This window comes from Choloepus didactylus, chromosome 16 (assembly GCF_015220235.1).
Source record: "Choloepus didactylus isolate mChoDid1 chromosome 16, mChoDid1.pri, whole genome shotgun sequence".
NCBI lineage: Eukaryota > Metazoa > Chordata > Mammalia > Pilosa > Megalonychidae > Choloepus > Choloepus didactylus.
This window is the reverse complement of record NC_051322.1, coordinates 14,750,365-14,768,799: the sequence shown is the minus strand read 5'-3', so window position 1 is coordinate 14,768,799 and position 18,435 is coordinate 14,750,365. Positions and strand designations below refer to the sequence as shown.

Sequence of the window (18,435 nt, the reverse complement as noted above, 5' to 3'; positions counted from 1 at the left end):
TCTCCAGTTCCCGAATGTTTTTTTCTGCCTCTTGAAATCTGCTGTTGTATGTCTCCATTGTGTTTTTCATCTCTTGTGTTATGCCTTTTATTTCCATAGGTTCTGGCCATTGTTTTTCAAACTTTTGAGTTCTTCCTTATGTTACCCAGTATTTTCTTTATATCCTTCATCTCTGATGCCATATCTTCCCTTAATTTGTTGATTTAGTTTTTTTTTTTTTTTAAAGTTTTCTTAGCCTTTTTTTTTTTTTTTTTTAATTCAGTTTTATTGAAATATATTCACAAACCATACAGTCATCCATGGTATACAATCAACTGTTCACAGTATGATCATATAGTTATACGTTCATCACCACAATCTATTTCTGAACATTTTCCTTACATCAGAAAGAATCAGAATCAGAATAAAAAATAAAAGTGAAAAGAGAATACCCAAACCATCCCCCCATCCCACCCTATTTGTCATTTAGTTTTTACTCCCATTTTTTCTACTGATTTTTTTTCAATTTTTTAACTTTGTTTATCAAAAAAATTAAAAACAAACAGGCAAACAACAACCAAAAAAACCCCACAACATTTCAAACAAAGCAATGGATTAAGGAAAACAAATAACCTAAAATAACTACTTTGCTTCCAATATGTTCCTACCATACCCCAAGAAAATTAATAAACCATGTCCAAACAGAGGAGTAAGAAAAACAAATAATCTAAAATAACTACATTGCTTCCAACATGTTCCTACCATACCCCAAGAAAATTAACAACCCCTAAGAAAACAAAGGAATAAGAGAAAAAAAACCTAAAATAACTCTATTGCTTCCAACATGATCTTACTATATCCAAGAAAGTTTACAAACCATAATCATTCCTGAGCATTCCCATAACATTGAGATTACCCTCCATAGTTTATCTGTTCTTATTAGATTATGTTGATTTAGTTTTTGAATTTATTTGGCATAATTTCTGAAAATCATTAATTAGTTGTTTCAATTCCTGTATCTCAGTTGAATGTAAGTTTGTTCCATTGACTGGGCCATGTCTTCATTTTTCCTAGTGTGATTTGTAGTTTTCTATTGTCTTGGCATCTGGTTTCCTTGATTACCCCAATCAGATTTTCCTAGAACAGAACAGGTTCAGGTCTTAGGAGGGGGTGATATTCAGTATCAGGTTTCCCTGAGGGTGTGTCCTAGAAGATTGACAGATTTTCCTATGAGATCTCTAGACTCTGTGCTTTTCCTAAGCTTCCCAGCAGGTGGCGCCTGTCAGCCTGTCACTCCCCACTGTTGTAGAGAGGTGCAGTCCCTTTAATTCACAGTGGACCCAGTCCTGGCCAGAGACAGGGTGTTAAAAGCCAAGTTTAAGTTGTTTCCAGTTTGATCATGTTTTCCCTCTGGGATCTTGAGTTCTGAAGGGAGGGCAGCCACTAAAGCTAGGCTCTGCACCCCACCTCTTAGGGAAGATACACCCCCAAGGGAGTTATCTTCTGCATTTGAATTACTCCTTTGTCTCTCTGACTCTTAACTCCACCCCTGCCTGGGTCAGCACACCAAGAACTGAAAATTTCTGAGGCTTTCTCCACTGAGCTAGAGATAGCCCCTTTTCAGAGCCAGTTCTTGGCCCCCCCATTTCGCCTGTCCCAGAGATCAGCCCTGCCTACTGCCTCTGGGAGCGACCTCAGGGAACTTTGCTGCTTGTTAGAAGTTTGTCTGTGTTTGTAGCTTGTATTCAGCAGTCCACATTTGTTACTTAAAACCCCAGTTGGAGCTTGGTTGAGTTATATTTGCTTGTTCCCAGCAGGGACTGCTGCTTTTTCCACAGCAAGGTTTTGCACTTTAGGCTGCCATGGGGGATGGCATGCTGGTTCTGCAGTTTTTACTTATAGCTTTCGATCTCAGCCATTCCACCCATCCAGGCTGGTATACGATGTGTGGACAGTCACAGATGTCCCCCAGCAGTTGTTCCAGACTATTTGCTAGTTGCTCTAGAGGACTAACTAAATTCCACATCTCTCTGTGCTGCCGTTTTGCCCAGCCTCTCCTTCCCATGTCTTTAGAAGTAGATAATTAGTACTCTTTATACCTGTGTGAGTCTTCTTCTTCTGTTATAGACTCTGGGTTTTCTTATGATAGGTGCTGAAGCCAGGGTGTTTGGGTCCTTAGAGGGCATGTGGGTGAGGGGCACATCCTGGCATGATACTTGTCAGTAGGTTTCAGGATTTGTACTGCAAAGCCTTTTCAGGCTTCTGAACAGCTATGCTAGAAAAGGGCAAGAGAGGGGATAGGAATGGGGAAGAAGAACACGAGAATCAAGTTCAATTTGAGAATGAAACTAGAGAAGGACCTGGGCTTTGGACTCACATCAGCATTCTTCACTGCACGCCAAGCTTGTGTTACAGTGACATGACAAATTAAAGCTACTTGTCACATGCCAGAAGGGGATGCTAAGGTTGCCAGAGAGGATACACTGGAAAGCTTCCCAGAAATTGTTTCCAGCCCAAACCTCTGCACCTCACAGAAGGGGAAACTGAGGCACAATTAGGTTCAAGGAGTTGCAGTTCCTATAACCAGTTAGTGGCTGTTATGGGATAAGAACTTGGGTCTCTTTATCCTGTCACTGTTTTTGGATTAGACTACAAAGGAAACATGTCTCAAATATAAAATTGATGCTGACAAGTACTTCTTTCTTCCCCAAGATTTGAAATACATTTTAACCTGCTTTGCCAGTCTGCACCTATATCTGTTTTCAGCTAACTTTATGGACAGACTCTGCTAATTTCTCTCATTCTTGTGCTGGTTCTCAACCTCTCTCTTTATTTGTAACAGAATTCTCTATATGAAAAAATGACCCCCAAATTAGCAGTTATGAATTTTCTAGTCAGTCAGGGGGTGTTTACACTTAAGTTGGAAACTATTGAGTTGGAAAAGAACGTGAGTTGGAGAATTTATTGTCATATTCAAATTTTATGAAAAAGTTATCAATCCCTCAGTTATTTTTCATGCAGAAAAATTTCATCAGTGTATGGCAAGTTGTTCTCATATTCTCATCTTGAATAAAATTATGCCCCATCATCAACACCAATCTGATTATACATTTTTATCGTAGTAAATTCATAGTTGTTTTTCCAACAGGTTGAAAACACTCTAAAGAAACAGACATTCTCTGAATGATTGACACATTAAATTATTACTTCAGTGGATTTTAAGAAATGATCAAAAAGAAAGTACCTTCAACTGTTCTGTTTTAAAGTATGGTTTCGGTATTAAATCTTTCACATCTCTTCTGAGAATGTCACAGCCAGACTCTTTTATGTTACTCTGTGCAGAGAAGCTTTTTGCTACATCCTAAAGCTGTCACTGAATTTACTAATATAAAGTTTTGTATCTCCCCTACTTGGACCTTGAAGTTCAACTAATTGAGGTCCTGTAGCATTCCCTCTAGCTCTTGCTGCTCAGAACCAATTGGGATTAGTTAGATTGACCCACCTTCATAGACTCAGGTTTAATAAGGTATTTGTGGAAGCACACTGCTCACTGCATAGAATTCAAGCTCTTCCAGTGTGTCTTGGATGGCAAGCTTGACATTTAGCTGTCATGCAGCATTTCACATTGCTTCCCTGATCTGCCTACTGGTATACCATATTTGGCCACATGTTACTGTGGCTGGCTATTCATGATTTTGCTCAACAGGAAAATACCTGTCTGGTTGTATAAGTGATAGTCAACATTTCCTAAGTAAAAAACAAAAGATTAGGTTGCTGAGAAAAAAAAAATGTAGCACTACGTAAAAGATTGATCTGCATTGTACTCTACACAATTGAACCTATTTGACACAGCCGTCCCAGTGTTTGATAATCATGGGCAGATTACAGATAGCACATTCATGGTAGCAGATGTGTTCCTTTTTCAAGCCAGCGTTGGGCATCTTAAAAAAATGTATTACATTTTATAAACTTACTATGTGCTAGATATTAGCCCAAGTATTACCTAATTTAATTCTCATAGAAAAATTCAGAGGCAGGTATTAAGTAGCATTGTCATACACATGTTTTATATGAAAATGCTGTAGCTTAGGGATTAAGAAATGTACAGAAAATATTAAGAGCAAATGAGTGTCAGAGCCAGCACCCAAACCCAACGGAATGTTCTTTAGAAGGTATTTTTCCTGTTTTCCTATTTTTCCCTGTGTGCTTTCTAATATGAAAGACCCATGTGTCGAAAAATACCCAGAGATCTGCAGGTATGTAGCCCAGGCACTGCTGAATTAGAGACAACAGTATCTTTGATCTGTTTTACATAATGGCTGTATCATTTATTTGCTTAACTCTGAGCATCTCATTTAAACTATTCTCCAGTTACTTCCCAACTTGAGATATCACAATTAAAATTGTGTATGTTAACTTTGAGATTACATTACAGTGCAACCACAATACAATATACCAATTTTCCTTTGGCATAAAATAGCCATTGTACCTCGGTCAATTTTTTGTCTACCTTGAGACTCAAACAAAATCATTCTAACTCTTACATTTCTTACATTTAAAGGACTAGAACTTAGTGATAGTTGTTTTGAGGAAGGAAAGGATCAATTTCAGTTGTAACTCAAGCCTTTCGCTGTCTCAAGACCTTGAAGAAGTGTCTCCTTTATGCAGGTGATTTGCAAATCAGTGTTTCTGGTGTGTCAGATCTTTCTCAGATGATCTAGACGTGTATATTCAGCTTTCTATTAGACAACTCTAACTAGAAATCTGAATAGACATATCAAATGCTGAACAATTCCTTACATTCCTGTATCTTATACTAATTTAGTCCTTACTTTTCTAGTTTTTTGAGTGGATTCCATCAGCCTTTGCTCTTTCTCTGATCCCTCAGAGCCAGTCAGTCCCCAAGTACTCTTGGTTTTACTTTGTTGATGTTTGAATCCATTCCTTTCTCTCCCTTGAGAACTGCTTTTGTCCAGGGCCCATCTTTTCCCTCCAGAATTATTGCCATTGCCTCCTGACTGATTTCCCTGCCCGTCTCTGTCAGATCGAATCAACTAGCACAGCTGACAGTGAGCTTTTTAAAAGCAGATATGATTGTGACACACCCCAACTTAAATAAGGCTTCCATGGCTTCCCCTTGTCTATAGACCCAAACCACAGACTCTCTCTGACCATCCATTCCCTTCCACTCCAGCCTCCTCTCTCTCCACTCACACAGCTTATTTTAGCAAAAGTTAAATGAGTCGCTGTTTCTCAGCTGCATCCTGGCTTTGCCTTACCTGCTCTTACAGGCTCTGTTCCTTCTGCCTGGAACGCCTCACCCCAGAATTTGTGAGTGGCTACCTCCTTTTTGTAGTCAAGACTCACCTCTTTGGTTTCTCTGTCCAAGTTGGGTGCAGCTCTTAAGGGCCCTGTAACATTGTGTGTTTAACCGTCTTGGAGCATGAGCCATCATCGTCGACTGGTCTGTTTCATTAGTCTGTCTCCTCGTCTGTCCCTGCAGTGCCTCCTGCTTTGGGAGCTAGGGACTGAGCATTACTTTATCATTATATACATAGTACCCTGTACAATTCTGACCGCACACACAGAGGGCATTCAGTGCATGTCTGCCGAATGAATCCCTGAAGGACTTGGATGGAGATCAGTGGAAACGTGCATTGGATTGTTTTGTCATTATCTATAAGTAGGCTCTCCATTGGTCCCTGATTTTTCCATTTCCTTAAGTTCTGTAGTTTTAGAATCTTTTTTGGGTCCAGCCTCTCTCCTCAGTTTTTCTGGAAAACCAATATGGCACAGGTTAAAAGTATTTAAATTATATTTTCAGGTTGATTGTCCTGAAACTATATAAGCATTCAAGAAAAAATCAGAATATATGACTAAAGATAGTAGATATTTCAAGGATACTGGGTTCTTAAAATTCAGCTAAAAACCTTGTTAAAATGCAGTAGTTAATTATCTGTGTTATCTCAATTACCTACTTGGAATGCATCAATTACAATTTTTTATTTAATTTTTGTGACTGTAAGTCAGACAAGTCAATAAGTTCAGTTTCAAATTTTGGCCATCTCCCACCTTATTCCATATATATCCCTGAATCCACAGCACCCAGATCCAGACAAAAGACAAAGCAACTTTTTCTCATCCTTCAGATCTTAACATAGATGTCCCTGATGACATCTTTTGATCACAATCAGATTGCACAGGTACCCCCGTCTTTTCCCTGTCATTAGACTTTTTAATATATTAATCATTTTATTCTTTTGCTTACAGCATTTCAGAAGCATCAAATGTTCTTACCTAAAATCCACATGCTTCCCATGGCCCACCACGCCAGGCTTATTGTGGTGCACACACTCCTTAAGATCCCAGGCTCTCTCTGAGCCCACCCAGCCAGAAGAGCCACATGGCCTTTTTTCCATTAGTTTCAAATATGTCATTCTTTTCTTGCATCATTCTTCCTGCATCCCTTCAGCTTTGAGGCTCAGCTTCATTGTTACCTCCTTAGGCAGGAGTCACCCCATGGTTAAATTAGGTTACCCCTCATAACCATTGTACTCTGTCATAATACCTGTTTATTTCCTTTGTAGTGCTTATCACAGTTTGTAAATATATGTTTCCTTTGCTCAGAAGTAAAATTATCTTGAGAACTGGTTTCTTATTCTTTTTAGCCAATATATAACCAGTATGTTCTCTAACCAATATTAACCAATATATTCACCTAGTATAAGACTTGTAGGAGGCAAACCATTTTTAATGAATGGGACCTTCTTCCCTGTGTGTCTTTACACGACCTTCTTCTTTATGTCTCCCCTTGGTGTCTCTAAGTCCAAATCTCCCTCTCCTTTCTCTTATAAAGTCAGCAGTCATTGGATTGAGGCCTACCCTAAAGCATAGGAGGATTTCATCTCCAGGACCTTAACTAATCACATTTGCACTTTAATAATTATTTCACTGCCTTTGCCACAAATTTTAACCCCCTCAAGGATAGAATCAGTATCTCTCTTTTCATTATTCTGTAGCCAATAGGTAGAATGAAGTAGATGGCCAATAATTTACTAAATGAATTAGGATCATAAAAATCACGAGTACATGGCAAAATTTATGTTTTGTTGTTTTTTTTCTGTATGCTATTATACGACTCAAATTTTAGCAAGGCCCAATGGAATAGGAACTGGATTTGTGGTACTTTATTGTAGAAGTTCACCGTATATAGCTTATTTTTTACTAAAAACAGATGGTGTGCTCTCTCAGTAGCAATATTTAAGCACTTAAAAAACATGAAGTCAGTTAATTGTCATAAAATTACTAAGAGGTAGTCCCTACCGGGTAAGTACTATTATTTTCCCCATTTTGGAGAGTAGGACACTGAGGCAGGGATTCAGTGCAGATGAGGGCCTTAACTGGCAGGACCAGTGGATATAAGAAAGGGGTTTGAGGGGCATTCCAGACATTACAATATATAGGAATTGGTTGGGTTATGGGATAAGCAGGAGGTGAAGATGAGCAGGAAGTAAAGAAATTGGAGTCAAGGATGGCCTGGAAATTTTGAGTTTGGGTATTCACTTGATTGAGAAAAGAGCACAAGAGATAAAACAGATCAGTCGAAAGCTAGTGAGTTTATAGCTGGAAGCTTTTAATGATTATGAGTGAGAGACTTGGGCAGAAAGTTGTGATAATAAGTACCATTTATTGGGCATTAACAATATGCTGAGAACCTCGTATCTCTTTATTATTAAAAATTGTATGTAGTCATTTGTAAATATGATCCAATCACCCAGAGAGATGGATGGAATATTCAGATATGAGGGTCATCAGCAGTCACCATATATAGGAGGTCACTGAATCCTGGGGTTTCGGTGATCTCACCTAGGAAGAATGATGGGCGAAAAGGGAGGAAGCCAAGGACACAACTGGAGAACCTGAGGAAAGCTTAGGATATGTGCCGTTCAGAGAAGATAAGCTCCAAAACAAACCCTGATTTGAGAGGCTTAAAATGAAGAAAGCGTAAGTCTTTAAAAAAAAACTGGCACAGCAAAAGACCCCTTATTATTCTATTGCATTTGTTCAGTACATCTTACTATACTGTGTTTCCTGGTTGAAGTTCTAGATGAAGGGCCAAAAAGCACCCATTGGCTTTGAGGGCTTTCCAGGTCATTCGTAACCTTATTTTCGGGAGAGTAACATGGAAAAAAAGATAGATTGTTCTGGTTTTGTAGCAAACATGATAAGAAAAAAAAGTGGAAATATGGAGTAGGCTACTTTTACAATTGATTATCGATTGGGAAATGGCAGTATGGTGCCCTCTCTGTCTTTTAATGAGCATGAGGTGTCCTGGTAGAGTTATGAGGTTGGGGACAGTGGTGGGGGTTTGAAATTGACATCAAAAGGAGTTTGAAGGTGTCTTTGTAATGTTGTTTCTGATCTGAAGCCACCAAAATGCAAACTCAATTCAAGATTAAAAGAAAATTATTGAAACTTAATTAGTGCCAAAAGAGAAAACATATTTTCAGATTTTTATATAAGCCAAATGGGATCAAAGAGTAGTAAAGAGTTAAAAAGAGAGAAGTATTGAAGACTAAATTCCACTTGCATATTGATATGGATAATTCATAATTATCCATATCAATAAATTTCAATAAATTGTTGAAATTAGATAAATTTCAATGAATTGAAATAAACGGTGTACAAATAAATTTTTAGTAAATTATTGAAATTGTATACAGATTGTGCTAGCAGCTTTTTCATTTAGAATAGGCAATTTTTCAGTTACAGATACAGTTATAATTACAGTAATCAATTAAGAATTTTCCAATATTTCTGAACTTTTGCTGTCCAAAAGAAATAAACTATGAGCCACGTGTGGAATGGTAGATATTCTAGTGCCTCATTAGAAAAAGTAAAAAGAAACAAATGAAATAAATGTTAATATATTTTATTTAGCCTGGTGTATCCAAACAGCTGCCATTTTAATGTGTAATCAATAAAATGATATTCATGTGATATTTTACATTATTTTTAAAAATTAGGTCTTCAAAAATCACGTTTTATACTTATGGCCAGTCTAAATTGAGATGTGCTCAGTAGCCACTTGTGGCTGATGGCTACCATGCTGGCCAAAGCAGAATTCGATTTTATGATTAATTCTTAGTGTTCATAGAGAAGATAGTGTGTTGAAAAGCTGTTCTTTGGTGAAGGCTCCTAGCTCAAATGTTATCCCTTCAATGAGACTTTCTCTGAATGTTCTGGCCAGAAATAAATCACTCCCCCATAGCATATTTTATATTGCTATACAATTTATTACTTGTATTTTAGTTAATTGCATATTTTTCCTATAAAAATATTGAGAATCTTAATGTCTAGAACTGTCTGCATAGCTCTACTCACAGGGTCTTTATTAATTTACTTAATAAATATTTGAGTGCATAGTCACTTCCAAGTATTGTTCTGTATGTCTGAGATACGTCAGTGCGGAAAAAATAATCACTTCCTTTATAGGGCTTAGAGGTTTAGTGCTCAGTAAAATATACTGTTAAATCAAATGAAATTCAGACTTTAAAGCTGTGATGGTAATCTCTAAACAATGGGTTAAATTTAGGAAAGTGATATTTATAAGGGATATACAGAGAGTCTTTTTGATTTAAAAAAAAAAAAAAAAAAAGTTTGCCTTGATTGTAGCTCACAAAAAGAGACCAAGTGATTTTAAATGAATGTCAGACTCAACATTTATATATGTGCAAAAATAATAAATTAAGAAAAATCCTTCCTCTCTAATATAAGTAGCCTTGTTTAGCAGTGCTACCAATATTAGTGATCAGTTCACATCATAGGATTTTGCCTAGTTCTGGGTACCAAATCTGGATATTGAGTCTTCTGACATTTACAGGCATAGAACATCCGAAGTGGGGATTTGCGAAGACAGTGATGTGCTAAACTCAAGAACAGCTGAGAAGTACCCTTCAGGTACCTTTTGAGCAAATCTAGGTCAAGTCTAAAGCATCTGCCATATTTAAGAATTGACTCTCAATAATTCAAGTTTATTGGAGTGAAGGGCTTTGTAATTGTAGAGACTGATAATGCTATGGATTAGTTCCAAGGAAGTTAGTTAGGATGCTAGGCCTGGCATACTTTAAAGGTGAGCCAGTGAGGCTCATCCTCGAGATTAACTGTCTAGATTTGTATCTGCCACGGACCTCAGTGAAGTTGAGAATAAAGGTGCCCAATGATTTATACTTTGGTGCATGTTTTCTGTTTCTATCTTTTTCTCTCTTTTCGCTTTGTATTATTCCTGCCCATTTGGGGAGAACAGTGCTATTCTGGTCTGCGTGTCTGTGTCTTCTAACAGTGAACTGCATTATAATTTGTACTGTATTTTCCTGTGTATATGTCGCCTGTACAGTTTTAGGTTGCTTGGTTGTAGGAACCCTCTCTTATTCATGATTTTTTTTTTTTTACAGGACACAGCACTATTTCCTACCCAGTAAGTGTTGGATTGCATGTTATGAAACTGAATTCTAAAAGCAGAAATTTAGGTCAGCGTGCACTTTTACTGCTGCAATAGCATTCTAACATTTCCTCTCTTCCTTGCCTCCTCTCTTTAGTCCAGTCACAGTGATTTTTTTTGATGAAAGACAAATCTGATCATAGCATGCATTGCTTAAAATGCTTTTATTCTTAGGCCTGTAGGGTCTGACTTGTGCTTGTGCCTCCATCTCCAGCCTTATCTTCTACCTTGTTACTTGCTCTCCAGACACGTTGGCTGCAGAGCCTTTGGTCACACTCTTCAGTGTACTAAGAATGTCCTTCCTTATCACCGCCCCCCCCCCAGCCCCGCCTCAGCCACAGGAAGTTCAGTCTTCCCTGCCCGCCTCCTCTGAATCTGTTTCCCCTGATAAATGTCTTCCTGTGATCACATTTCCCTCTTCTGGAATACCTTTCACAATTCTCCTTTTACATTTATTTCCTTTATTATTCAGTTAATGTCTCATTTAGTTGGAAGCTCCACAAGGAAATGTATTATGTCTGCTTTTATGGGAAATATTATTTTTTTCATACCTAGTACATATAATAAGTGGTCAATATATATCTGTCAAATAAATATACAAATTCACTAACAAACCTGTACAATATAGAGACACGTGCCTAGACTTCAACTAGACATTAATCTTTTCTTCTATCTCCACACAGAAATATATCCAATATGACAGAGAAGACATATGGTAAAAACCTTTTCAAATATATAATCTTGTGCTTACTTAGGCAGAAAATATTCTTTTTCATACAGGGATTATCCCCATCAGCCCTGAAGTGCAGTTAATACTTGTTATATTGAAAGGTTAAAATTTATTTTCCACACATGCTCAGGTAGTTAGAAATTAATTTTCTCCCAGGTCATTGAAATGTTAAATTGTCTAACCTTCTAAAGCACTTCACACTTTTTTTACCTTTGTGCAAGATTGGGAAATAAGGCAAAATCCATAAGATATTCATATCCTCCCTGTGTATCGTCTTATGGGCTGACACACTGTGGGTGCCCTCATGTCTAAGCTTCTGGAAGACTGTACTTCTGCATCAGAAGGAAAGTTTGTAGTAGCATGAAAACACATTTCAATGGAATCGAGGAAATAATTTATATACACACACACACTCCTTGTAATTATAACATGAAGACAAGAGAATTGAGTAGAATTTTTTCTACTTAGAGATTTAAATTAAAAGAGCAGCTAATTATTCCATAACTCTTACCCACTTCATACTCTCACTTACTCTCATACTAATCCATTCCTTACGTCCTTTTGCACTCAGCTGGACACACCCTCCTCCCAGTTTTGCTCTCCACTGTTTGTAACAGAGGTTTCTGGTCTCACCTCTCACTAAGAAGTCAGAGTAGGATAGAGAATTAAGAATCTTTTGGGGTCCCAATTTAAGTTAAATTTTCTTTTTGGGAATGAAGGGATAAGTTTCAGAAACTTAAGTTGCTTATGAATCTAAAATTATTATTTTATTCATTCATAAGTCTTAAAACTTATCCATGTGTGCTTTCTTTGAATGGACAATTGTTACTTGAGCTCTCATTCTTATCACCGCAGGTTTTGTTTTTCTCTCACCTTCTATGGAAGTGCTAAACTCATGCTTTGTCCTGGAGAGGGCATGGAGTATGCTGCTAGTTATTTCATCTAGCTGTGTTGACTATAGACAGGTTGTTCCACATGTCTGAGAAAACTGTCAAATGGGAGAATACCTACCCCAAGAATTGTTGTGAGGGTAAATGATAGGTCTCAGGTGCAGAACTTTATTTCTCACCCTTCCACCTTTTCCTTCTTCCATTTATTCTTTAGTGCACGTGCTTAGCTGTAATATTTGGTACACCTACTTTGCTTGTTAGCCACTTGTATTCTTTGTTTTTCATGACTGAAGGAAAAGCATTATGCTTCCTGCTGGTCTCTTGGTGGAGTTTTTAATTAATGTTCTTGATAGGCCAGAGGATGACAATGAAAATGACACACTTCCAAGAACCTGGAATTCTGCTAACTGTCCTTATATTGTTCCCTAATCTCTTTACATCTTTAACCCTCCCTAGGGCACACTGAAGTTAGCTATCATTATCACATATAGTTAGGCTCAGATAGGTAAAGTTACTTACCCAAGATCCCACAGCTATTATGTGGAAAAACTGGACTTGTATCTAAGACCTTGACAACAAAGCTGCACCTCTTCTGTTGCAACATTCCGGCAGTGACATCCTAAACTGCAGGCCCTGGAGTGGGGCGAGTGCAAATTCTCTGTAACAAGTACTGCAGGAAACAGAAGGGAGAAGAGTAGTGGAGCCACTTAGCAGGAAGGGAAGTGAGTACCAGCCTACTTACAGGAACAGGAGAGAAGTAAATGACATTGAAGCTACACACCTACCATTATGGTGAATCCAGTTACGAACATCTGCTTGTAGTGATCAGGGCAGAAAAGTGATAAGGCCTATACGTTACCATGAGAGGAAGCCAGAAGAGGTCAGCAAGGCATATGAGGTAAATAATACATCATGGCCAAATGGGAAAGGAAAACACCATGATAAACAATTGGTTTCACAACTATTCCCAAAGCTCCAATAAAAATGTCTTTTTCAGTTGCATTCCTAATGAGGATCGAAAAGCAGAACAGCAGACAATTACTTAAGGAAATAATTTTCATTAAAGATAATCAGTTCATTTTCTTTTAAATTAAGTGTTTAGTTTGACAATTTTGAATGTATGTTAATGTCCTCCTTGTATATTTGCATTTTTCAAATGTATTCCTAATGCCAAAGTAAAAACTTGGAGAAACTTTAAATATAAACACATTGTTTTTTTCAAGCCGTATATTTAAAAAGCTGCTGAGGGTAATATACCCCCCCCAAAACAATTCACTTAGTTATATGGTTTGGACTTTTTAGACCTTTCAGATACAATCAAGTTGATGTGATAAAAATTTTAGAAGACATTTTATTTGTAGACAAAGAATTAAACATAATTCACTACTTTACATATTTTAGAATTCTAAAATTCAAGAACACCTCTTTTCCGTCACTTTAATGGGTATTCAAGGGGCCATAAATGTAATGTGTTCCCAATTCAGGTAACTTTCAATTACAACCAGAACAGCCTCTTTCTTAGTGTGTACTTACTAAAAATACACAGAATATTCAGCTGAAGTCAATGTAGTTGTCCTCCTTTGCTTTCCAGTGCAACCATGTGTTTCACAGTTTTAATTATTAGTTTGACATTAGAAGAAAATTCCTAACATTAAAGGGGATGTTTGAATTTTTTTTTAATCTTATCTTTGCCTGATGCTAAGAGTGTCAAACCTGTATTCTCTTGCATGGTATAATGCCTAAAGACTTGATATACTATAGATGAGCTTTTAATCTTTATAAATGGCTTGATGAGCTGGATTTTATTTAACAGCCGAGTTTCACAGAAAAGGATGAGGCATTTCTTCAAAGAACCTGCCTAACTGCTGCAATCCATTTCCTTCTGAGATTGTGCTTGTTAAATTAGACACAAAACTTTTATGACTGTAACTCTGCCTTTCGAGCAATTAAGCATTCACAACATTCTTTGTGGCTCATGGCTTTGAAATTCGTGTACTTATCCTGAACTGATCTTTCAATTTGTGCTATCAAATCCTTTGGAGGGTACATTAAAGAGTGAGACAGGAATTCTGAACAGGTATGGAAAAGGCTTCCTTGGTGTATAAAATTGTTCTATTTTAAAGCCATCTTTGCAATCTTGAATCATCTACTGCTGTGACTTCCCGCCCAAGTAGGTGACCAATTCATTTTCCTTTCTGGAACAGTGTAGACCTGATTCCAGCATGCCGGGGGGTCCATCAGGAGCTTGACTGACACTTTCCCTTTGCTGCCTTTGTTGTTTCAGTGTTGATCCTTCTGATTGTCACCATGAGAAGACGGAAAAAAGAGCCCCTCATTTTTGACGAGGAGAGGGATATCAGAGAAAACATCGTCAGGTATGACGACGAGGGCGGCGGCGAAGAAGACACAGAAGCTTTTGACATGGCCGCCCTGAGAAACCTCAACGTCATCAGAGATACCAAGACGCGCAGGGATGTGACCCCGGAAATTCAGTTCTTGAGTCGCCCAACTTTCAAAAGCATCCCGGATAACGTCATTTTTAGGGAATTTATTTGGGAAAGACTGAAAGAAGCTGACGTTGATCCCTGTGCTCCTCCTTATGATTCTTTGCAGACATACGCATTTGAAGGGAACGGCTCAGTAGCTGAGTCACTCAGCTCTCTAGATTCCATCAGCTCAAACTCTGATCAGAATTATGACTACCTGAGTGACTGGGGACCTCGTTTTAAACGACTTGCAGACATGTATGGCAATGGCCAGGAGAGTTTGTACTCATAGCCTTGGGACCTTAGTTGGAAATGTACTGAAGAAAAGGTGAAAGCAAAAAAAACACTCAACTACTCACAGAAAATAAGAACTCCACTTGCTGGAGAAAAATGGCTGTATATATTTCTCCATTTCTGTTTAGGTTTCTGCCTTGGTGAAGCGGATCTTCATTAGACTTACCTGAGGGACTGCACTGACCACAGACTGAGCATTTGATACAAAGAAATGCTCAGTGGTTTGTGAATAGATAGCAACTCTCATATACCTGCAAAGGCACCTGATCTCTATGAGTAAGTAGCATCCTTGTCACCACAGAGCCAAGGACACCCTGTCCTACCTTCATGATATCACCAGCGAGAGGAATAAAACGTGATGTGCCATTGAGAAGTCATGGAACGTCTTGCATATCAAAACTAGGAACAAATTTAATTTACAGTGATGCTTTTAGCTTGCTAGATTATAGAATCCAGCAGGATTTTATTGCTATTGGTTGACAAATATATTTTATTTAGGAATATATAAATTCTTAGAAAATCTTCCCCAAATAAAGTTCCTCCAATACAAGCCAATAAAACTTGGTTTAAGGCCACATAAACCATGATTTAGCAAATAAATTATGAAGTGTTCCAAATAAGAAAAAGGAAAATTATTCTTAAAGTGTGCATTCGTTTTGAAATGCTTCAGTAGGTATGAAAAAGTTGCTGTCTATTCGTTGATTTTTTTTTTTTAATTATCTCTTCTGATTTGTACAGGAGAATATATCTTCATTTTTTTTTTGTTTGACACATGGTGTTATATTTATTTTGGAGCTCTGATCTACTAAATGCAGGTCCATCTTACTGCCTCATAGTGTCAAACTTGTCAGAACATGCTGATTTTTCTGCAGTATGAGCTATATGAAGGAAATGAAGCATGGAAATGGAGAAATAATAGGAAAGCAATTGAGCCTTGTTGCAGTTTACAACTCAGAGAGGAACACAACTACAAGGACACATATGTTGTTCTTCTGAGCCATTAGAATGTACAAAACATTGAAATAAAATATTTGTACTTTGTATTTTAGAAAGAAGGCTTGAGAGAATTGAAATTTTCTTTGATGGAAGATTTATTTTTCAAGGTCACAAGTTTCAATGTCATGCTCCAAAGACTTCCATTAACTTGTTTCTCCCCACCTACCCCACAGACTCTTTTGTTGTAAACCTATTCAGTAAAAGACTGAAATTTCTTTTATATCTTAAAATTTCAAAACCCATTTTAAAATTCTGATGCAGACATGTCCCTCAAGAATTAACCAAGCAAGGTATAATTTCTCTACTGCTGTAGATGTGCCAAATGAGGAAGGTAAATTCAAATGATCACGTACGTATGCATTTGAGACTGAAGTCTTAGATTAAGAAGACTTTTATGGCTTAAATGTTATTTCAACCTATCATTTTTCCCAGATTAATACTAGTTTGTTGTGCATATAGTCAAGTAAGAATGAACTTACTTTCTTCTCCTTTTACAACGCGTTTGTTTTGGGGTTTCCTAATCTGTGGGCAGTGGACACCATGAAAGAATTTGTCTTTGAAAAGTTCTTCTTTCTGAAAGGCAGACACTGAAACCAGAGTATCAGTATGTTGATTACATAAAGAGAAACTATATAGGAATCTTATAAATGCGCAGCTCACCTTTCGAAATGAAGTATGTGATAGTGGCCTTCAGCTTCATCAAAATAAATAATTCGCTACATTTAGCTATCTGCAAGCAGTCCTTGAATTTGGATAAAGTTTTAAAGACATTGTTTCATGATTAGACAGATCTGCTTCTTGATATATTATATAGAAATATGAAACAGCAGTTTTGTAAGTGAAAAGATACTGCCCGTGTCTTTCAGTCACACGTGTTTTTCAAATAAAAAAAATACATATTACACTTAACCCAGTTCAATAAAAGCCGAGTGTGTTGCAGGAATTACATAGATGTTAAATCAGCAAGGTGCTGAGAAAACAGTTTTGTAATAATCCCCTTGTTGTTTCCAAGAGATAAAATAGTTCAGTACCTTTGGAGTTGATGTCAAAACTGCTGATTGTTGCACATATCACTGAAAGAAGGTTTTAATGTATATCAGAAAAGGGACGTCATTCACCCTGCTTTCTCCCTTTTTAAAGTATATATATTTTATTGTGGTGTGTGTGTGTGTGTGTGTGTGTGTGTTTCATATTTGTCAGTAATAGATTGTGGGAAAAGGCTCAAAGTTAAATAACAGTTTGAAATCTTTGCATTTACTCAATTACTATTTTATGTGTGGAGGATTATATCAATATAATATTGAACTTGATTCAGTGGTATTTTTAGAAGTGCTTGAGATTGCTGGAAGAATGTCACTAATATTTATATGAAGTAATCCCTAAGATTAAGTATAATGTTGGTGAATTTGTTGTTTTTGATTCTAGTTTTCTGCTTTTTATATTTTACCTGATGTAATACCTGAGAGGCTTTGTTTTAAAACCCAGAGCCTGGAATAGTTGATTAACAAAATCAATCTTAAAGCAAATTAGGATATTGTCGAAGACCATTTAAATAAATACTTATGAGCGAGTCCCTTACATTCAGCAGGGTACTGGAACCAGCTAGAACAACTCCTGAGAGTGGATTATGTGATCTGTTTTCTACTCCATTGCCGGTGGTGGCAATTTGGTAGGTTGAAGTCAGCCATGGTGGGAGTATTTACACCACCCGGAAATTAGCAAATGCTTTTTTTTTTTTTTCCTGGAGAACCAGCTGTTAAACATTTATCAGCACTCCTCTGTTTAATTACTTTATACAAGTAAACCTCATGTTTGTAAATATAGTATGAAAGAATAGACCACAAAATGATAAGAAAGGAATTTATGCAACATCCTATTCCTAAGTATAGATGCATGGGGTAGTGATTTCATTGGCTTCAAATCCTTGGAGCTACATGCAGAAAGGGACAGGATCCACTCATTATGGGAAACAGTGGTTTAACAATTTCAAATACAAAGGTTCAGGAAGACAATGAATTTAAAGACTCCGTTTATCCTTACTGGGGCACCAATAGAATTCTCATGGTAAAACAGATAGACAAATAAACTCAGGGTACTCAAAGCATATTTTGAGCAATTTCATCTGCTTTCTTAAAAAGTTATCTGCACATCACTTGCCACTCTCCATGTAAAGGAAAGACCCCCACCGGCCTCTATTTTGAACTGCAGCTGTTGAATAATTTTAAATCAGCAAAAAGAATAGGAAAACCAAATTTGCAAGAAAGCAGACTTTCACACACCCATTCAAAATTATCAATCTGATTCACGGCTCAGGTTTTCTGTTTAAATAGTGTTCCAAGATCATCGACAGCCCAGAATCAAGGGGACAACAGGAAAGGATTAGCCATGTCAAAACAATGAGTATATCTATCTTCAGGCAATTTCCTAGGTGGGCCCAGTCAAGTTTTTCCTTTAACGCAAAGCTGGGCTGGGGCTGACAGCAGTTGAAGTTAACTGAGCACAAGACACAGGCAGGAAGTAGAAGTGTTCAAGTAATGACAGCTGCCTTTTCACTCTGCC

The 18,435-nt window shown here is 37.4% G+C and overlaps 1 protein-coding gene across 1 annotated transcript in view; it reads left to right on the top strand.

The window, feature by feature from the left end:
- Window positions 1-15,355, top strand: part of CDH7 (cadherin 7) — a 142,016-nt gene extending 126,661 nt beyond the window's left edge. The window contains exon 12 of the mRNA XM_037805874.1: window positions 14,385-15,355. Within this exon, the coding sequence (XP_037661802.1) occupies window positions 14,385-14,878 (494 nt within the window). The 3' untranslated portion in view covers window positions 14,879-15,355. The remainder of the gene's footprint in view (window positions 1-14,384) is intronic.
- The last annotated feature ends 3,080 nt before the right edge of the window (window positions 15,356-18,435 follow it).